This window comes from Capra hircus, chromosome 29 (assembly GCF_001704415.2).
Source record: "Capra hircus breed San Clemente chromosome 29, ASM170441v1, whole genome shotgun sequence".
Lineage (NCBI taxonomy): Eukaryota > Metazoa > Chordata > Mammalia > Artiodactyla > Bovidae > Capra > Capra hircus.
The window spans coordinates 44,926,831-44,948,439 of record NC_030836.1 but is presented as its reverse complement, the minus strand read 5'-3'; the positions used below and the strand labels follow the sequence as shown (position 1 = coordinate 44,948,439).

The 21,609-nt window shown below is 50.2% G+C and overlaps 1 protein-coding gene and 1 non-coding gene across 3 annotated transcripts in view; one reads left to right on the top strand and one right to left on the bottom strand.

Moving 5' to 3' along the window:
* DPP3 (dipeptidyl peptidase 3) overlaps positions 494–21,609 on the bottom strand; it is a 31,656-nt gene continuing 10,540 nt past the window's right edge. For both annotated transcript variants that reach the window (XM_005699926.3, XM_005699925.3), the window contains exons 5-18: positions 21,237–21,311; positions 20,289–20,382; positions 16,323–16,453; positions 16,081–16,211; positions 15,942–16,000; positions 13,449–13,643; positions 13,099–13,211; positions 12,654–12,746; positions 10,664–10,726; positions 10,442–10,566; positions 10,197–10,317; positions 8,626–8,805; positions 3,842–4,004; positions 494–1,033 (exon numbers count right to left, since the gene is read on the bottom strand). In XM_005699926.3, coding sequence (XP_005699983.2) covers positions 882–1,033; positions 3,842–4,004; positions 8,626–8,805; positions 10,197–10,317; positions 10,442–10,566; positions 10,664–10,726; positions 12,654–12,746; positions 13,099–13,211; positions 13,449–13,643; positions 15,942–16,000; positions 16,081–16,211; positions 16,323–16,453; positions 20,289–20,382; positions 21,237–21,311 — 1,695 coding nt within the window. In that variant the 3' untranslated portion in view covers positions 494–881. The remainder of the gene's footprint in view (positions 1,034–3,841; positions 4,005–8,625; positions 8,806–10,196; positions 10,318–10,441; positions 10,567–10,663; positions 10,727–12,653; positions 12,747–13,098; positions 13,212–13,448; positions 13,644–15,941; positions 16,001–16,080; positions 16,212–16,322; positions 16,454–20,288; positions 20,383–21,236; positions 21,312–21,609) is intronic.
* On the top strand, positions 16,614–16,686 carry TRNAG-CCC. The gene has a single exon. It is a non-coding gene; the product is annotated as a tRNA-Gly (tRNA).

Genomic DNA, 21,609 nt, shown 5'->3' with positions numbered 1-21,609 from the left:
TTGATCTCCTTGCTGTTCAAGAGTCTTCTCCAACACCACTATCAGAAAGCATCAGTTTTTCAGCTCTTAGCCTTCTTTATGGTCCAACTCTCACATCCACACATGACTACTGGAAAAACCATAGCTTTGACTATACAGACTTTTGTTGGCAAAGTGATGTCGCTGCTTTTTAATATGCTATCTAGGTTTGTCATATCTTTTCTTTCAAGGAGCAAGCGTCTTTTAATTTCATGGCTACAGCCATGATCTTAGTTCCAGTTTTTAGGTTCTTCTTTAAAATAGAAGAAGAGCCATGAGTGAGGATGGCAAAAATCATGTTATGTTCACCCACATGACTCTGCATATCCAGATTCAGAGGTGATGGCAAAATCCTGTTGCTGATGGGAACCTAAAAATGACCCTCCTTCCCCCTCCCTAGGACTTGATCCCACCACCCTGCTGGGAGCAAATGAGATGTGAGGCCAAGGCCAGGAAGAACCACACAAATTGCGAAGATGGTGGTGGTTTCCAATATTTATTTTTCTGGTTATAAAAGTAATACATGAAGAGCACTGGATTGGGAGAGGTTTTGAATCCTGCAGGATTTAGACAGGTCACATTCTCAGAACTTGTATTTCCTCATCTGGGAAGCCGGACAAGGAGCCTGGCCCACCCTGCAGAAGGCAGTGTAGATCAACTGAGATAACACAAGGGGAGCACTGGTAAGCTGGAAAGTGCTGACAAATGGAAGGGTTTAGTGTCACCACCCCTGGCTGAGGTAGCACCAAGGTCCAGGCTCCTGCCCCCCTCCTGGGCCCACAAAACGGGGGCCACTTACAGCCTTGGTTTGATCAAGTCGGGGAGGGGCCTCACAGGTGCCTTAAGCCTGGCCAGATGGGGCTTCACTGGGGCCCCTTCCAGCACTGGGCATCAGCTGTGGCCAGCTGGGTGAGGATCTTCTCCAGCTCGGGCCCATCCTCTAGGAAGCGCTCAGAGAAGGATCGGATGAGGCCTGCAGCTGAGGCCTCGTACTCAAGAAGTTGTACTTCTGAGCCTGGGGAGGAGATGGAGAAAAAAAAGCAGCAGGAAAAGGTTTTAATAGGGAAACAGAATCATAATTGTAATCAGAGAAGCAGCTAGTTGTCTTCCTGAGTTTTTACCATGTGCCAAAAATTGTGCTCAATATTTCATTATCTAACTGATTCCATAATCCTATGAGATAGGAAACATTAAAGGGGGAGTATTCAATTAATTGCTGCATTCGTTCATTCACTTAATAAAGATTTATAACAGTGCCATGTTAGGTGAAACAGACACAGTCCTTGGCCTCCAGGAGCTTACAGTCCAGGAACTGCTTCATCTCCATCTACTGTGGGGCCCTGGGCAAGTTTCTTAACATAAGCCTCAGTTTTCTCATCTGGAAAGTGGGGGCAAGCACAGTACATCTATCAAGAAGCTGCAGTGATTAAATATAATATAATGGGTAGAGGGCACACTCACCAAGTGCTAGCTATCATAAGCATCACGATCTCTGAACCTACTTCATCATCTGTCAGCTGTTCCAAGGGCACCCATCCAACCTATGTGGTGTTCTGAATACTCACGGGAAGCACTTCCTTCTAACAGCCCTCCACTTCTCTACCTGCTCACAGTGCCTCATTGTACTCTGTGGCCTTATGGGATGTATGCAGCTAAGAGCACAGGCTCTGAGCTCGGATGGCCTGAGTTCAAATCCTGGTCCTGCCAGCCACTCACTTTGTGACCTCAAATACACAGCCCTTCTGTGTCTCAGTTTCCAGCTGAAAAAGGGGAAACTTCCTCATTTAAGTTGTTGGGAGTTGATCCGTGGAGAGTTTTTACCCAGACTCTGGCACATGGAAGTCCTCAAAAGTGAGCTATTAATACAATCACCACCACCACCTTTGAAAATTCAACCTGTTCTTTGGGCCTCAAAGTTTACCCCCTACCTCCTCCCCAAACCCACCTTTCCCCAATTCTCTCAAAGGTAGGTATGATCTTCCCTTCTCTAAGTGTTCAGACCATTGTTTGTGTCTTTTGGGCACCTATGAACACTTCCCTTGTAAGACCATTTCTCTCTCTGTCTTATTCCCAATGCGCTGTAAACGACTTGAAGAGAGGAGTCCATCCCCAAGGCCTGCCCAGAGCTGGACAGTCAAAGCGATGATGATCTTGTCCATGTAATGGGCACTTGCTGGGAGCCTGGTATAATCCACTGTCTCACTCACTGACAGGCACTGAGCGGCTCCCGTGGGCCAGGCCCTGTGCTAGGTGCCGGGGATATGCTGTTCCTGTTGCCATGGAGAGGAGCAGAAAGGAAAATGGCAAAGTGGCAGCCGCCATGAAGAGGAGGAAGCTGGGTGATAGCTCAGAGGGTGTGCCTGCAGGGTGGGAAGCCAGGGCAGAGGGCTGGCAAACCCATGACACCTCTGGAGCACAGAATGGAGTTTATATTGCTTTTTAACTATTTTAAAGTGTTTTTTAATTATGCTTTTTTTTTTGGCTGCACCATGCAGCTTGCATGGGGGATTGAAACCAAGCCCCGGCAGTGGAAGCGCTAAGTCCCAACCACTGGGCCACCAGGGAATTCCCTAGAATTTGGAATAAACCTTTTACATTCTTTTTCCTCACCAGGAGGAGGTAAGTATTTCATTTAACCCTCACAGCTTCCCGTGACTATCGTAGTGAGGAGCAAATGCTCTTAATCTTACTCTTGGTTCCTCCAGTAAAAAGCTGTAAGCCTTGAGTAACGGATTCTCTGTGCCTCGGTTTCCTTACCTGTAAAATGGGGGTAATAATACCTATACCTTAGCGGGTATTGTGAGTATTTAAAGGGTTAATCCCTGGAATACACTTAGAACTTGAAGGAAGGACTGAGGTTCTCTAGTGTCAGCGCACAATCCACACGGGCTTTATGAATGAAGACGCCCAAGCTCAGAAAGGTTAAGTGAATAGGCCAAGGTTGCAGCGCAGTTCTGAAGCTCATGTTTTAACCACAGCCTGGCACCGCCTCATCTCAAGTGCCTCACATGCCAGAGACAGGAAACGTGAGGCAAGGGATGAGAGGAGAGTGAATGTAACAGGGTGCTGGCACCCCCAGGATTGAACACAGGCCCCAGGAATGAAAGCGCTGTGTCTTTACTGCTGGAATGCCAGGGAATTCCCCAGAGTAGAGTTTAGGCTAAACCTCTGAAATGCTCTCTCCTCACCAGGAAGAGGTAATTATTGCATTTAACTCTCACACTTACCCATGACTATGGAGGTGCAAACGCTCTTAATACAAAAGGTACAAGTGCGTGGCTGACAGGGTCAGGGCTTTTGGAAATGGCAGCATCACTTGAGGTGGGGAGAGGGGCCACAGAGCTGCTGACCTCTGCTCTGACTTGACTGCTCTCAGCCCGCTGGGTGCCTCCTCTCTGCCTCACCTGACCTCGCTCCTGGGCCCCACCAGGCCTCGCTCCAGCACGATGCCTGGCCTCCTCCGAAGCCCAGGGTGTTTCTGTTTCACTAGCCCCTGCTCTACTGGCCGCCCTCAACATTCTGTTGCCATCTCACAAGCAGCCTGACCGTGTGTGTGTGTGTGTGTGTGTGTGTGTGTGTGTGTGTGTGTGTGTGCGTGTGCGTGTGCGTGTGCGTGTGCGTGTGTGTGTGGCGGGGGGGTGGCCTGTGGTGGTGGTGGACGCGAAGGTGTGGGCCTGAGGTATGGCATGGGGAGGACTGGGCTGGGAGGGAGAGGGCAAGACAGAAGCCACCTCGAGTAGCCTTTCCCGAGCTGCAGGGTCAGTTCCAGGCCTCCTTTGTGCTCCTGGAGGGCCCTCTATCACAGGGCCCAGGAGTCCATTACCTTCGAGGCGAGTGTTGGGCTGAACAATGAGCTTCCGGGCTTCCTTGCGGAGCAGCACCGTGTCCCTGAGGGAGAGGAAGCACTCGGGGGGCGCATCGGTGACTGCCGCATACCCCTCATACAGGGCCCGGCCTCCGGCCACGTCCCCCGTGGACTTCAGCACCTGTGGGAAGGCAGGAGTTAGTGCCTTTGGATGGATGCCCTCTGTGAATTCACGGGGCTTTGCCAAGAGCCACGGCCAGCGGCGCCCTGCCCCAGACCGCATCTGCTGTCTCGCGGGCATGCAGATCACGTGTTAGCACTGAGTAGGGTCCATAATAAGGTGAAGCTAATGGTTCCCTTTGATTGTCTCACTTGAACTGTACACAAGGAGGGTAGTAATATTATCTTCTTTTTTAAAACTTTTTTTATTTTTACTGTGACAAATGTTCAGACAATACATTCTTGAGTGAAATTCGCTCAGTTGTGTCCAACTCTTTGCAACTCTGTGGACTATGGCCTGCCAGACTCCTTTGTCCATGGAATTTTCCAGGTAAGAATATTGGAGTGGGTAGCCATTCCTTTCTCCAGGGGATCTTCCCGACCCAGGGATCGAACCCAGGTCTCCTGCACTGCCAGCAGATTCTTTACCACCTGAGCCACCAGGGAAGCCCAATATATTCTTAGTGTTCAATAAATACTTTTTCTTGGTTGCATGGTATGTGGGATTTTACTTCCCTGACCAGAAATTGAACTAACTCTCACTCCCTGCAGTAGGAGCTCAGAGTCAACCACGGAAGTCCCCACCCTCTTTTTAAAATAAAACATTTCATTTCAAATAAAAAAAAATACAGTACCTACCTTATAAAGAATGACACCCACACCACCACCACCCAGCTTAAGAGCTATTCACATCATCCCTCCCTGACTGCACCCCGTGGCCTCCCCCGCCTAAGGAATCAGCACTTGACTTTGTGCTTATTAGCCTCTTGTTTTCCCTGAGTTTTACTCTCAATTCATGCTACATTTTTGCCCACATCCTGTGATTTGCTTTTTCTGCTCGAATTACGCCTGAGATCGCCTGTGTTTGTGAGAGCAGTATATAGTCCCGTAGCTGTACTTACAAACACGCCACAGTCCTGTCTCTTCCACTGTTGATGTATAGCCTGTGATTTTTGCCCTCCGAGGCTGTTCTGGACGTATTGTATGTCTCCTGGTGAGCAGGGGCAGGTTTTCCCAGGAGAATCAAGGTCTGGATAATGCTCATCCTTAAAGGATGATGCCCGCATTGTTTTCCAGACTTGCTGCACCTGTTTTCACTCCCAGAGGCAGGGGGGTGGCAGTCCATCCAGCTCGGCTCACCAGGGTGATGTTGACAGGTTTTCATGTTGCCGAGCTGGTGGGTGGAAATCTCATGTGGTTTCAGTTGTGTTTTCCTGATGACTAATGAGATGGAACAACATCCCACAAGTTGGTGGGTTATTTATTTTCCTCTTCGGTTCATGAGTTTTGCCTATTTTTCTGTTAGGCTGTTTTTTCTTCAGGTTTTGGGTAAAGTTCTTTATATATTTAGCTGCTAACCTTTTGTTAACTCACATGTGATAAACACCCTATCCTAGTTTAAGATGCATCTTCTCACCTTCTTTATGGTACGTTTTGATGAATAAAAGTTATCATTATCAGTATTACTTGTCCACATGGTGCAGCTTGTGAAATCTTAGTTCCCTGACCAGGGATTGAATCCGTGCCCCTGAGGTGGAAGTGCAGAGTCCTATCCACTGGGCCACCAGAGAATTTCTATTCTATATTTCTAGACACAGGTTTTGCTTACCATTCTTGGAATTTCTTGAGCTTCTTTGGATTTCTGAGTTGGGTCTTTCATCAGTTCTATGAAGTGCTCAGTCATCATCTCTTGTAAAATTCCTTCTTTTCTCTCTCCTTTCTTCTTGGAATTTCAGTTCATGTACATTAGATCTTTTCACACTATCCTCCATGTCTTTTTTTTTTTAATGTTTATTTATTTCATGCACTGGGTCTTAGTTGTGAATTTTTATCTTTCTTGTGGCATTTGGGATCTTTATTTGCAGCATGTGAGATCTAGTTCCACAACCAGGGATCAAACCCAGGCCCCCAGTATTGGGAGTGCAGAGTCTTAGCCACTGGACTACCAGGGGTCTCCCTCCTCCATGTCTCTTAATTTCTTCTAAATTTTCTATCTTTGTGTCTCTGTGCTACATGCTCTGGACATCCCTGGTGGCTCAGATGGTAAAGAATCCACCTGCAATGCAGGAGACCTAGGTTCAATTCCTGGGTTGGGAAGATCCCCTGGAGAAGGGCATGTCTACCCACTCCAGTATTCTTGCCTGGAGAATCCCATGGACAGAGGAGCCTGGCAGGCTCCAGTCCATGGGGTCGCACAGAGTTGGACGCAACTAAAGTGACTTAGCACACATGATGCACGCTCTGTAACTTCTCTTATCTTCAGCTGGATCTAAAATCTGTTTAAGCTGCCTATTTTTAGTTTCAGTGATTATAAAGATTAGGACTAAGAGATCTAGTTGGCTTTCTTCCAAATAACTGACATTTGTGGCTCTGATCCTTACTTATTCTGCCAATTTGCCGCTGGCAAAGTAGGACTAGGGCACCCTCTGGGTAAGCCTCCTCCTCTTAGGCCCAGGGGTAGAATGATTTTCCCTAGCTCTGCAGGAATTAAAACTGACTGGGAACTCCTGGGGGAAGGTTAGAGAGACTGTCTCACCTTTCCCTCTTTTGCATAATACTTAACACCCAGCGTGTGAACATAGATTCATGAAGTGGACATGTTAGCCACCAGGAGCTTCAACCAGAGAGCTGGCGACAGGGGTGTCCACGGGAGCCAGGTGGTATCATGAGTGAGTGACTTAGGTATGTACAGGAAACAGGAAGTGCACCTGGCAGAATGGAGAGTGGAGCACGTGTAGATAGCCAAACGCAGTGGCCACGGCTCAGTTCCAGGGAGTTAAGTCTATTGATGGCAGGCCCTCCAAGAAGCCAGAAATACAGATTTATATCTCACCTCATCGGGTTTTACAATATGGGTGAGCCAAAGCTATGAATATTTGTAATCCCGTGGCTGAAGGCTTTCCCTGTGGAAAAGCCTCTATCTTCCCTGCTGGCTAGCTCTTTGCTGTGCTCTTGGGTTTTCCTAGAGGGCTAGTGAAAGAAACAGCCGCACCAAAGAATGCTTCCATGTTCTGTATCTCCTGTTCCATGTTCTGTATGTTCTGTAAAGCCACCGCTGTGGACACTGTCCATTCTGCTGAATGAATGATCCTGGACAAAGATCCACCTGCTTCAGTCTCTAAGACGGAATGCTCTGTGTTCAGTCACTAAGTCACAGTTCAATACTGGCCTAGGGTTTGGTGGATTTGATTCCTTTATCTAGTGACATTATTATTATTAACAAACCATTTTGGAATAATTTTAGATTTACAGAAAAGCCACAAAGATAGCCCAGAGAGTTCCCATGGGCTCCTGGCCCAGTTTCATCTGTTGTCAACATTGGGCAAGATGTGTACGTTACTTTTAACTAAACTCTAGACTTTATTGAGAGTTCACTCATTTTCCCACGAATGTCTGCTTTCTATTCCACAATCAAATCTGGGACATGGCACTGGCCTTGGGCATCTAATATTTTTTCATTTCTAATTTTATTTTACTTTCATGGCCAAACATATATCTTTTAAGGAAAAATGCCTTAAATCCCTTCTGAAAATAGGTGGGAGTATAATCGTAGAGAGATATTTGCTGAATTGAAGGCTGGGCCTTCTTCAGGTTGGCAAAGCCAGCAGGACCCTGTTCTGATGGAAGGCACTGCCCAGTAAGGAGTGGGTCACCATCAGGGGTTCTCCAGCCTTGCTGAGGGTCAGGATCACCTGGAAGGCTAGTAAACATGCAGGTTTAGGGGCCTTGCACTCAGAGTTTCTGAATCAGGGGGTCTGGGGTGGGGTCTGAGAATCTGCATGTTCTGGGTACTCCTGCTGCTGTTAGTCCCTGGACCACACTCGGTGTCACACCGGCTTGGATAACGTGATTTTTATTGCTTTGCTGCTGCTGAGTCGCTTCAGTCGTGTCTGACTCTGTGTGACCCCATGGACGGCACACACCAGGCTCTCCCGTCCCTGGGATTCTCCAGGCAAAAACTCTGGAGTGGGTTGCCATGTTCTTCTCCAATGCATGAAAATAAAAAGTGAAAGTGAAGTCGTTCAGTCGTGTCAGACTCTTAGCGACCCCATGGACTGCAGCCTATCAGGCTCCTCCGTCCATGGGATTTGCCAGGCAAGAGTACTGGAGTGGGGTGCCATTGCCTTCTCCATTTTATTGCTCAGTTCCGTATGTATGTTGTTTCATTGAATTCCTGCCAGGTGAGGCAGGTGATATATTTAACAGATGAGAAAAGTGGAGGGCAGCAAGGCAATTACGCAGCTGGTTAGTTCTGGCACCAGAACCCCAAAAGGTCTCCTGACTCTAAACATCCCAACATGGGAGAGAAACCAGGACTGCAGTGAACACTGTCTTTCCCTCCTTCACTCACCAAGCTCCAGGCTTCCTCCTTTTTTGTCCCTCAACCCACTAAGCTCCTTCCAGTCCCAAGACCAGCCTTTACGCTCTGATTCTTCTGCACTCAGATCTTTTCACAGCTGCTTCCTCCTTGGCACTCCCATTTCCGGCTTAAACACAACCTACTCCAAGAAGCCTTCCCTGTTACAGAGTGCGCAGCCGGGCTGAGTTGGAGGGAGCCTCCGAGGCAAGAGGCCCCTGCTTACCTGGAGTCTCCGCAGGAACCTCTCCAGGGCAGGTTTGCCCACTGTCCGGATCTTGTCGCGATCAAGGCGGACCCGGGCATCGGGGCGCCCATCGGAGCCTGTGGTGGGAGTGACGGTAACCAATCCCTCACCAGCCTCCAGCAAGACCCTCAGGATCACAAACCGGGCCTGCATGTGGGCCTGCCAGGGCCAAAGAGAAAGGAATCATTTGTAGGCCCAAGATAAGAAGTATTGAGTTGGCCAAAAAACTCATTGAGGTTTCTCCTTAAGATGTTGCGGGAATGATCTTTGGCCAACCCAGTATCAAGAGTTCGTTCCAAGGCCTGATGTATCATATGTGCTTGCTAACTGTCAATCATTATTGTCATTTTATCCTCTCCCACCCTGTGGGTCCTTTGGTGTTTAATTCCTCTCCCCTCAAATGCTTCCCTTCTCCTCTCACAAGGAAGGGCAGGCTGCCCTGGGGCACAGGGAGGCCATTTCCAGGCAAGACCCAGAGCCTTGCGCCCCCTTGTCACCCACCCTGCCCTCTTCTGCTCCACACCCTGCCCTGATGATAGGAGTTACCCCCAGAGCGTTCCTTGCTACCCCGAGCCACTTTCTCCTCCACAATCCTGTTTGCAGTCAGTTCTGTGGGATCGAGAGGGCATCTTAATCCCCAGTTTACAGATGACAAAACAGAGGCCCAGAGAGGTGAAGTGACTTGCTCAGGGTCACACAGCTGGTAAGAGAGAACAAGGACTAACCCAAGTTTCCTGACTCTAAAATGTGTGTTCTTTTGATGACCCAATATTGCCTCCTCAAAATAGACTTCGCTGACTTTTTAAAAGATTTCTATTGCTTACCCTGTTCCTTTCTTTCTTTCTTTTTTTTTAAAATTTTTGCTTTGAATTTTTTTTTTAACTAATTAATCAATTAATTTGGCTGCACCAGGTCTTCGTTGTGGCATGCAGAATCTTTAGTCATGGCATGTGGGATCTAGTTCCCCAACCAGGTATTGAACCCAGGCCCTCTGCAGCGGAAGTGCAGAGTCTTAGCCACTGGAACACCAAGGAAGTCCCTGCCTATCCTGTTTCCAAAGTACATCTCATAGCCAAATAGTGTAGTCTAATGGCTCTGGAGGCAGTTTGCTTGGATTCAAATTCTGACTCTGTTACTTGGCAGCAAGTTACTTAATCTCTTTGTGCCTCCATTTCCTCATCTCTAAAATGAAGGTAATAACAGTACCTACCACCTAGGCTGACACTGGGGACAAATGGGTCAGTTCATATAAACTGGTTAGAACCTAGTGGCACAGAGTGAGTCCTATGCATCATCTGTTAGTGGTCATAGTAACATCATCTCATCTGATTCTTCCTTAAAGGTGGGCAAGAAGACGATTACTTCCATTTTACAGGCAGGAACACTGAGGCTTACAACAGTGATGTGACTTGCCCTCACATGTGGTAAGAGTTTGGGATTAACCCAGTTCATGTGCCTCGTAGGTACAGTTGTCCCATCCCTACACCAAGAATCCTGGTCTTGGTCCCCAGGACAGACCCTTCCCTCCTGAGGGGTCCCCCAGCCCCTACCTGTCTCCAGCTGGAGGCCTCAGGGGTGTAGAACTCCAGAGCAAGCAGCCCGGCACGAACCATGTTGAGCCAGTTTACGTAGACCACATCTTCCGCATCAGCCCCCTCAAAGCCAAAGATCCTGGGGGAGCAAGGGAAGAGGTGGCAGAGCAGGGTCAGAGGTGGCCTGGGCCTTGCCCTCCCTGCAAGCACCCCCCATCCACAGAGGGGCACTCCCACCCCCAACCCGGGGCTGCGGCTCATACTCCAGCACTCGGGGGTGGAGGCAGAGATAGAGGCCCACGCTCTCTGCTCGGCACTCTTCGTAGCTGGAGGCGATGGTGCTAAACTTGCTGTCCCAGGTCTCCCCGCTCCGGTACCAGCTCTGGATCTGGGAGGGGGAGCCAGGAAGCAGGCTTTAGGGGTGAATGCCACTCTACCTGGGCCCCCCTCCCCGTACCCTGGAGCTCCACCCAGGCCACCGGCACCTGCTCCCCTGTCTCCGGGTTGATCACAGTCTCCTGGTCGAAGTTGAATGCTCCTTTCTCGTCCTGCAAGAGAAGGGTCATGAACGTTGGGCAGGTGAGGGTGGGGTACCCTGGGGCCCAGGTTAGGCCTTCAGCCGGGGATCCAAGGGGCTCAGAAAGGCAGCCAGGGAGCAGCGAGCAGACAGCAGGAGAGGCAGGTCCAAGACATGCGGTGGCCTCCACACCTGCTCTGTGACACCTCTCAGAGCCCCCAGAGGTAGAAGAACCTGAGGCACCTACCCCGCTGCACAGAGAGCAACACTATGGGCCAGGGATCAGGGAGAGAGATGTGCAGAAAGTCATGTGAAGACCCAGACCCAGTATCTCCAGACCCCAGCTGGAGATGTCCCAGTGGGTGGGCCATGAGGCCTGGTGGCTCCTCACCTTTGTGGTCCCTCTGCTGCAGAGAAGCCACAGCACATGATTCTCTGCCTTGAAAGCAGCACCCTCACCATCCTCTCCATGTGCCAAGTGTCATTCGTGCACCAGCCTTTTAACCCTTTAAGTCATCTTCCTGCTGCTGCTGCTGCTGCTAAGTCGCTTCAGTCGTGTCTGACTCTGTGCAACCCCATAGATGGCAGCCCACCAGGCTCTGCCATCCCCGGGATTCTCCAGGCAAGAACACTGGAGTGGGTTGCCATTTCCTTCTCCAATGCATGACAGTGAAAAGTGAAAGTGAAGTTGCTCAGTCGTGTCCGACTCTTAGCGACCGCATGGACTGCAGCCTACCAGGCTCCTCTGTCCATGGGATTTGCCAGGCAAGAGTACTGGAGTGGGGTGCCATTGCCTTCTCTGAGTCATCTTCCTAGGAAGGTTCTATTATCCCACTTCACAAAGGAGGAACCTAAGGCTCAGAGACTAAGAACCCCAGAGCAGAATTAGAGCACACAATATCTCTGCACTATGTCTCAACAACAACACCCATTTCCAGAGGGCCTACTGGGTACCAGGCAAATCCCAGGGCTTCACCTTTATTCCTCACAAGAGCCATATGGTAGGAGTCAGGAAACCCATTTTACAGATGGGCCAACTGAGGCTCAGGGAGAGGACATGACTGAATAAGACCACAGAGGGGCTATGTTTGTCGCCACTTCCCTAAGACTTCGAAGCCAAGACAAAGCCCAATGCTCCCCCATCAGCTGCCCTCTGGATCCTCTGATTTCCAGGCCCAACTGATCCCCATTCAGAGAGGCAGCCATGCCCCCAAGAGGAGCAGACCCCACCCAGCCTGCCTCCAGTCCTCTCATCTGTGCAGCCCACAGTAGGCTCCGCCTGGCCTGCTAACAAGGCTGTTTCTCATATTCCCTGAGTAGGTGTTGAGGGGCTCTAGCCGCTCTGGCTGGCCCACAGGAAGGGGGAGCTCCCTACAATACCTGGAAAAGTACAGGCTCCAGGGAACAGCAGTGCAAAGACAGTGCTGCAGCCTCAGGACTGGGGGCGTCCAGATACCGCCCCTGCCCGGCTTTTCTGCTCCTGGGGCTGCCTGAGTCATACTCTCAGGGCAGGCTTCCTGGGCCTGAGCCAAGCAAGTCCTTCTGTGTGGGAGACTCTGGGTGGGGGCCTCCGCTGGCCTGTCCTACAGATCTCACTCAACCCTGGGACATCTTGAAGGAGGGTGAGACACTGGGAGCCAAGACTTGGCCAGCTTCCCCACTCCAGGGAGCTGATTATGGGGAAGGGGAGCCATTGGGCCTAGAACTGGGGAGGGTCCCGCTGGTACCAGCACTAGCCCCTTATTCTTTTTTTAAAAAATTTATTTATTTGGCTGTGCTGGGTCTTAATTTTGGCATGCAGGATCATTTAGCTGTGGGATCCTTAGCAGTAAGAAGGATCTTTAGTTGTGGCACGTGATCTAGTTCCCTGACCAGGGATTGAACCCGGGCCCCTGCATTGGGAGCACAGAGTCTTAACCACTAGACTGCTGGGGAAGCCCCTGGTCTCGAGTTCTTACCTGCACGAAGAGCTTGCCGCTGCCGTGGCCCAGCAGCTCGTGCAGCCCCACCTGCACGTCAAAGGAGGGTCCTTTCCAGCGGATGTACAGGTCCTGCCAAGACAAGCAGAGACCCACACTGCCCACTGCCCAACCACGGTCACACAGCCTGCCCACGGCCCCCGTGCCAGCCTGAGGGCCCATCGTGAGGCACACATCTGCTAAAGGTCTACCACTTGCCAGCCCCACAATGGGCACTGCAGAGCCCATCTCATCCTGGCAACAACCCACAAGGAAAGGGCTGCCTCCACTGTTTGCCGGCTGGGGAAACAGGCTCCAAGGACCTGAGGTCACACAGCGGGGAAGCAGCAGAGCTGGGCCTGAAGCCCCGTCCTTTTCCCTGCTCTGGCCTGTTCTGCCCTCCTGCGTCAGCTGAGGTCAGGCCAGGCCCCGTGCCAGTGCCCACCTTGTCCTCCTCCTCCAGGAAGGTGAGTTTCTCCCGCTGCGTGGCATAGGCCACGGCCAGCACGTTCCCCAGGGACACGTTCTTAAAGCCTTCTGTCTGCCTCAGGTCATCATCTGGAGAAGGTGGGAAGGGGACCAGGGAGAAAAGGTCAAGGGCAAAGGTCAAGGGTCACAGGCAAGGAGTCAGAGGGACAGGCTGGGAATGTAAGTGGAGCAGGGTGATGTGTGGCCAGGGCGAGTGTATGGAGTGGGAGGGGGTGACTCTCAGTGGCGTCTCCGAGGGGGTTTGGGGAGCCCCCGTCTTGTTCAGGCAGGGATGGGGGGTGGGCAGGACCCTCCGGGGAAGCTCACAGTTGGGGATGTTGATGCCGGCGGGAATGCCGGAGCCGGCGAAGGTGAGAACGTCCAGGGAGGTGAAGTCGGGGGTGAGGAACTTGTCCTTCTCAAAGGCTGGGGGCCAGGGCAGCTCCTTCAGCAGCTGCTCCGCACTTGCCACCAGCCACTCAAACTTGGCACTCATGGCCTTGTTCACCATGGCCACGAAGCCTGTGGGGGAGAGGGGCTGTGAGCGGGCAGGGTTGGGGGATCCCACACCCTCCTCCTCTCCTCTAATAGCCTTTCAGCCATTATGCAGGGATTGACTGCCTGCTGGGTGCAGTGAGCCTGTGCTGGCCACTCAGGAGAACCTGGGCCTACGCTTTGCCTTCATGGAGGTCCCTGTTTTGGGGAGAGCAGGGTACAGAGAAAAGGCGTTGTTGAGTAACAACTGAAGTGGATCTTTTTAAACTTCTTAAAACTTTTTTTGGCAATGCCAGGTGGCTTGTGGGATCTTAGTTCCCTGATCAGGGGCCACAGCAGGGAAAGCATGGAGTCCTAACCCACTGGACTACCAGGGAGTGCCCTGAGATGGATCTTAAAGGGGTATGTGGGGAGTAGTACCTCGTGGGTGATGGGGAAAGGATCAAGGATCAGATGCCCAGTGGAAGGGACTATGTGAGCAAAAAAAGATCCTCTTCTTTTTGGCGGGACTGTGAGCTGTCCTGCACGGCTAGAGCTCCTGGCTTACACGGTGGTGAGTGAGGCTGCTGCACTGGAGGGCTGGGGCTGATCCTTTCAGATTTAATACAGTTAAGAGTTCCTGGCTCAAAGCACTATTTTCAAAATTGCACTCTACAGAACACATTTTCTATGAGAGCCTTCAAAAAGAAAGACCTCCCTGGTCAAAGAAGTTTGGGTAACACTATATACTCTATCTCCAACTTCTTAAAGGCTCTCAATGCACATGTGCATATTAAAGGTACTGAGGAGTCCTGCAAGCAGAGACTCTTTGCTGTTCCATACTGAATCTTCTTTTTTTTTTTGACTGTAGCATGAAGGATCTTAGTTCCCTGAATCTTTCTTCCTTCTTTTTGTTTTTTGGCTGTAGTATGCAGGATCTTAGTTCCCTGACAAGGGATCAAACCCATGTCCCCTGCAGTGGAAGCATGGAGTCTGAAGTTCTGGACCGTCAGGGAAGTCCCTGAATAATTCCTGCTAACTCTGCATAGACTACACCCTGGAAAAGCCTGACCTAGACTAAGGAAGGGGACAACCTTGGCCAAGGGATGGGCTTGGTAAAGGCTCCCTATCTGGATTTACTCTGTCTGATGAAACCACCACACCAGGGCAAGAAGAAAGGATGATTAAAATAGCAAAACACAAAAAGCAAACTGGGGATTATTAAAAAATCAGGGGACAGCTATGTGATGGCACACCACGCAGCTGGCAGACATGGAGCACAATATCAAATGTTATGGGAAATTATTTATGATATATTATGAATACTGTACACCTATTTAAAAGAATGTGTAGGTCTATATATACTGATAGGAAAAGATATCCAAGATACATGACTAAGTGAAAAAAGCAAGTGACAGAATATACAGAATATAATCTCATTTACCCAGATGACTTAAGAGGAACATGCGTGTGTATGTGTGTGTGCGAATGCTTAGAGAAAGGTCTAGAAGGACCTGTACTCAACTGTGAACTCTGGTGACCTTTGGAGGGGAGCGATATAGGAGAGGTAGTGAAAGAAGGATTTCACATTTTATCCTACACACGACTACTTTTCCAATTACTTACAAGTGTGGATTTTTAAATTACACACGTACATTTCTAAGCATCGCTCTCTATAAAAGCAAAAGACAAAAAGTACATTCCAAACTTTAATTTTGGGGTGGGTGCAGTCACAGTTGATTATTTCTGGTGTGTGTTTTCATAATTTTTGACCATGAACATGGATTCCTTTTCTAATAATCATGCTGAGTTATGTACAAAGGGGGAACCTCCAAGACTGAGGCTGCTGCGACTTGGGCTTGGGCACAAAGGCCGAGGCAGCCTGCCACTTGCCCTGGGATGACAGCAGCCAAGTTCACAGTCACAGCACTAATTCTGCTCTCATCGACCCAGCACCACTGACATGCCTGGCACCGTGCTGAGCTGTCTGCATATAACACCTCATTTTCCATGACACCTGAAAAGGAGTGATAGAGGCTCAGAGGTGGGGTTAAGCGACAAAGCTGGAGCCTGGGCCTGGACCAGACACAGAGGGCAGCACGGCAAAGTGACTCAGAGCCGAGGTGCCTGGGGTGGATATCCCCCCCCAACTCTGCCTCAGTTCCCACATCTGTGAAGTGAGGAGGGAAATTCTTATAGGATGAAGATTATCAAAATGAGTGAAGATAGGTAGGTGTCCAGTCCATGGCGAGTCATCGATGGCTGTTGCTGACTCTCTACTACGGCAGAGTCATCAGGGGTAAGGCGGAAGGGTTTCACTTTGACCTCCCACCTCCCAGAAGTTACCTTCAAACTCTCCACGGGAACCAAAGGGGTCTCGGTAGCTCTCGATGAACCCGATGTAACTGGGGGAGAGAAGGGCTGAGATGGAGGAGGGGTGGGCAGGAGGCGGTAGGGCGGGGCGGAACGGAGGCTGGCGCCTCACCTCTCCACGATGGGGCCTTTGTCCTGGATCCAGAAGCGAGAGCCCTTCTTGTGGGCCTCGATAGAGCCCTGGGTGAAGCTTTCTATGTACTGGGCCAGCATCTGCTCCTGGTGGCTGTTGGCTGCATACGCCTGGGGGTGAGCAGGGGCTGGTCAGCCTCAGGCCACCCCCCCATCCTGGTACCCACCTTTGCTGCCCAGAGGGGCAGTGAGCGGCACACCTCAGCCCAGAGCGCCCCCTACCTTGGCTTTCTCTAGGTGCTCCACCACCTTCTGGAGGATGGGGGCATAGTCCCCGCGGGTCACCCGAAAATGGCTTCCCTGGAATTCGTAGCTCTTCAGCTTGGAAGTCATTTCGGAGTCCAGGTTAGGCTCTGAGGGAAGAAGGATCATCGCTCAGGGGAAAGGCGAGTATGAGACATTCCAGCAGGCTTCTCACTGTGACATTCATTTACTCTAACATCCTCGATGGCTCCCCGTTGCTCACAGAAATTATAAACTTTCATTTTCAAAAATATATATATATGAGGGACTTCCCTGATGGTCCAGTGGCTAACACTCTGCACTCCCAACGCAGGGGGCCCGGGTTCGATTCCTGGTCAGGGAACTAGACCCCATGTGCCGCAACTAAGGGTTCACCTGCTACAACTAAAGATCTTGCATGCTCAACGAAGATAAAAGATCCTGAATGCCACAAATAAGACCTCACACAATCAAACAAATATTTTAAATATATATATATATTCTGTAACATGAAATGTTTTAAGTGATTGATTTATATGTGTTAACTCAATGAAACCTCACATCAACTCTGTGGGGAGAGGGAAATTATCATCTCTTTTCTACAGATCACAGGTCACACAGCAGCAAGTAGCAGAGTTGGATTCAAACCCAGTGTGGCAAATTGTATTAAAAAAGCTATCCCTACCCTAGATATAATCATGAGGGTCCTTATAAAAAGGAGACAAGAGGGTGAAGGGAAGTAGATGTGATGAGAGAACAAAGGACAGGGCGAGACGTGAGGAAGGGGCCGTGGGCCGAGGGATGCAGGCAGCTTCTAGAAGCTGAAACAGGCAGGGAAGCAGATTTCCCCAGAAGAGACTCCAGTTTGGACCTCTAGAACTATAAGAGAATAAATCTGCGGGTTTTTTTAATTTTTTACTTTATTTTTATTTTGGCTGCACTCAGTCTTCATTGCAGAATGCAGTCTTAGTTGCCTTGCAGCATGTGGGATCTTAGTTGCCCGAGCAGGAATCAAACCCATGTCCCCTGCATTGGAAGGCAGATTCTTAACCACTGGACCACCAAGGAAGTCCCTAAATTTGAGTTTTTCATGCTGCTACATTTGTGGCTATTTGTTAGAGAAGCAATGGCATATTAATACTGTTGTATCTTGCCTGTTATCTTTGATCCATATAACACGCTTCTAGATTATATTTTTAAATGTATATATTTATTTACATATATATGGTAATGGTATTTCCTATCTCCTGATGTGAGATATGCTTCCAGATTATATTTTTAAATATATATATATATATTTGGCCATATATGGCCACAGTATTTCCTATCTCCCAGTGTGACTTCTCTCATGAGAATGTGGGGGCTTTATTCCCTCCTCTTAAAGAGGGGCAGGCAGGCTTATGACTACAGCAGAAGTGACACTGTGGCTGCCAAGGGACAGGTCGCAGAAGGTGACACAGCTTCTGCCTGGCTCCCTTGGGATGTTCACTCTGGAGCACGGCTGCCACAAACAGTATGAAGATGCCGCATGAGGCATTTCGGTTGACAGCCCTGGTCAAGTCGATCTACATACATGCCGAACCCTAAACTTTCCCACCACCTCGCTTTGGCTCTTGCTGTTCCCTCCACCAGGAGCGCAGTCCCCGACCCAGCCTCATTTGCCTGGCATCTGAGGATCTACCAAGGCCTGGCTGCTGGGGAGACATCGGTGAATGAAACACAAAGGTCCTCCTTTCAAGGAGCTTGCAGTCAACAGAAAAATAACCAGGAAATTACTGGGAGTGCTGATGGGCAAAGAGGCTATGAGAAGACAGGGAAGGGTCCTGGGAAGGTGAGGTCCAAGCCTGGCCTCCAGGACGAGTGGGTGCTCATCAGGTGAACACCTGGAGGGGAAGGAGACATTCTGGGGGGAACAGGGAACAGACTGTGCAAAGGCCTGGAGTGGGTAGGTAAGAACATGGGGTTTTCAGGAAATTGGAAGTTGCTGAGCATGACTGTGGCCCAGAGTCTATCTGGGGGCTAGGAGGTGGGAGGTGGTTGGGGAAGGGAGGGCCAGATTACATAGGTCTTCATAGAGGCCTGGATGCTTGTCTCAACACTGCATCTATATCCCCCTCACCTGGTAACAGACTCCAGTTTTCCTTTGGGACCTACCCCCCACCAACCACCCTGAGTCCAGGCAGTGGGAGGAGCTGATCTTATCACCTGACTGTGAGGTAGGCTTGGAACCAGGTCTAGACAATCAGAGACCAGTCCCTTAGCCACAAGGATTGGTTCATATAAATGGGAGATCCAAAACAGAGATGCTTGAGCCACTTCCAGATCTTCAGATACTACTTCTGGGAGAAAAAGACCCTCTTTTTACTGGAACAGCCAGGCCAGTGGCTATCAGGCTCTGTGGGAGCAGCCTGCTGTGGATGAAGTGAAGCGAGTTGAGCCGAGACAAAAATTTCTGAGAATGCTATCTGAGCAACTGGATCCAGCTGTGCCTGAAGCCCTTCTATTCTGGGCTTCTTAATTACTCAAGCCTATAAAGTCCCCTTTTGCTTGAGGCAAATAGGTTTCTTCACTTTTAACCAAGAAATTCCGAACGATGGAGCCTTTAGAAATGAATCTCGGCTTTACCCTGAAGGCACGACTTTGAGAGATATTTAGGAAGCAGGGTTTAGCAATGAGAGGGTAACAGGCAGGAAGGCCAGGGGTCTCCAAATGGAGGAAATAAGCTGCAAGTGTCAGACATTTTTTATCTCTCTCTTAAGCGGCAGGAGGAAACAAACCACAAGGGTTAGATTTTTTTCCCCTTCTCTATACAGATTTAAAAAGAGGTTTCTCTTAAAGTGTTACCATAAGGACACCTGGTTCCACCTGAACTTAACTTTTCTCAAACCTAGAGCTAACCAATATATTTTTCTTATAGAAATGTTTGTCTTTAGCTATGTTAATGTACTACGTATTTACCCTAGATTCTGTCTTCAAGTTGGTTCCACCTAAAGGCTCAGAACTGCCTTGACAAACCAGTATGTTCTACTCATATGTTGTTCTCCTAATCTACAGTAGTGAAACTATGTTATTTGCTTGGAAATCTGCCTTTCTCCGAGATTCATGTCAATCATGTTATGGCCCGGGACAACTTACCTTGTGCCAATGTTATCTCAAAATGCATGTTGTGGGTAAGGGGCCTGGTGCCAATCTCTGAGTTTTGAGGCATTTCCTTTCTTTAATTAGCAGACTGCTATTAGCTATATAACATCCGGCTAAAGATTAGCAGGGGGGCATTCTTTCTGCCCGCTTCTGATGTCTATGTAGAAGCTTTCTCTATCTCTTTTATACTTTAATAAAACTTGATTACACAAAAGCTCTGAGCGATCAAGCCTTGTCTCTGGCCCCAGATTGAACTCTTCTCCTCTGGAGGCCAAGAATCCCGGCATCTTTCATGGCTCAGCAACAACCTTTCAGTAAGTTCCCCACCACCACCTTCCTATATTCTCCCCAACCTCCAGGACACCTTTTCCATTAAGCCTTCACTGATGTGCAGTTTGGATTTCTCCTCTAGGCCATCATGAGACATATGGTCCAGCCTCTTTTTCCATTGTTTACATGAATTGTTATCTTCTGCACCACTGCCTGGAGGATGGGGACCACAGCCAACACTCGGCTCCCATCAGAGGCTTGCCGCAGTGACGTTCACCAGTGAAACAAGGCCCTTCCTCTGCCCTCGGGTCTCCCCTAGCTTTACATCACCACCAGCTCCAGGGCTAGGGGTGCTCACCTCCTAGAAACACCATATGCTGAGCACGGCACAGGGCTCGGCACCCAGTAAGCCTCCATCGCCATCCGCCATAGCTAGTACGACTGTTGTTACTCCCTGTGGCTACTGCAGGCAGCTAACCCCTGTCCTGGGTTCCTGCCCCATCCACGCTGGTCCAGGAACACTAAAGAGGGAGAAGAAGGGGGGTGTGAGCTCACCTGTGCCCAGCACGGAAGCCAACCGCACCTCGTAGCTCGGCTTCCCGTCCTGGCCAACCTCCTTGAAGAGCCGTGTGTTGTAGGCACTGAGGTTCTGGAAAAGACAGGGCAGGGTTTGGGGGAGAGTAAATCCAGAGTGGGCAGTGGGGTGGAAGGGAGGGACAGTGGGCACACCTGCGGGAGAAGACACAGAGGCAAAGCGGGCCGGGCCTCGGGGGGACCACCCGGAGTCTTCTGGGAGGGAAGGGAGCAGGGTGGGCGCGCCAGGGCAGACTCCTGCTCGGCTCAGTACACTGAGTACTCAGTACACAGCACTTTTACTAAGTGTTGCGCCAGACAGTGGGCTTCCCAGGTGGCTTGGTGGTAAAGAATCTATCTGCCAGTGCAAGAGACACAGGAGATGCAGGTTTGACCTCTAGGTTGGGAAGATCCCCTGGAGTAGGAAATGGCAACCAACCCCAGTATTCTCGCCTGGAAAATTCCATGGACAGAGGAGCCTGGCGGGCTACAGTCCATGAGGTCATAAAGAGCTGGACCTGTCTGAGCACGCACATACATACGCACATACAATCACACCTGCCAGACACTTCATGACCTCAACTGACTTGGGCTATAGGAGGCAGACCTCAAGCCACAGATAAGGGATGTCACTGAGTGGCTGAGCTGGGAGGTGAAACTGACTCATGGACACCAGAGCCCAGTTGAAGCAGCTCTGATATTCTGTGTCCTTCTTCCCTGAGGCTGTCACAAGGCCCTTCAGCCTGGGGTGGAGTGGGGGCGGCTCCATCAGGGCACTCATGCTGACCCTTAGATAAGGATTCCCCAGTCTTCTCCACCTCAAGGACCCCTGATGCCTGTGCCTCTGGGCTCAAGCTGAGACCCGGGAGTGGCCGCCAGTGCCAAGGGGACCCCAACAAGCCACTACCCTGACTTGCCCATCCCCCAAACCTGTGAGTCCAGAAAGTCTTGGGCTAGTTTGGCATCTTCCATGGTACAGTTCCCAGAGAAATAGGTGGTGATGCCCTGTTGGGGAAAGGACAGAGTGGAAATAGGAGTTGTTGCTGAGGTTGGAGCTGCAGGCGCAGCTGGTAAATTCCTTCCTGGCCACCCTCTCCAGCCTCAGACTTCCTGCACCTCCTCTTAGCAGCCTCCGAGGTCCCGCTCCATCTCTTTCCAGAGGGAGAAAATTGGAACACAAACAACACACAGGGCCATCCCCAGCCTTCCTACAGCTCTGCGCCAGCCTCTCACAGATCCACCCCTAAGGTTCGCTGCGTCCCTCACCCCACATGACTCCTAAGCAGCCTCCAGATGTGGGAAG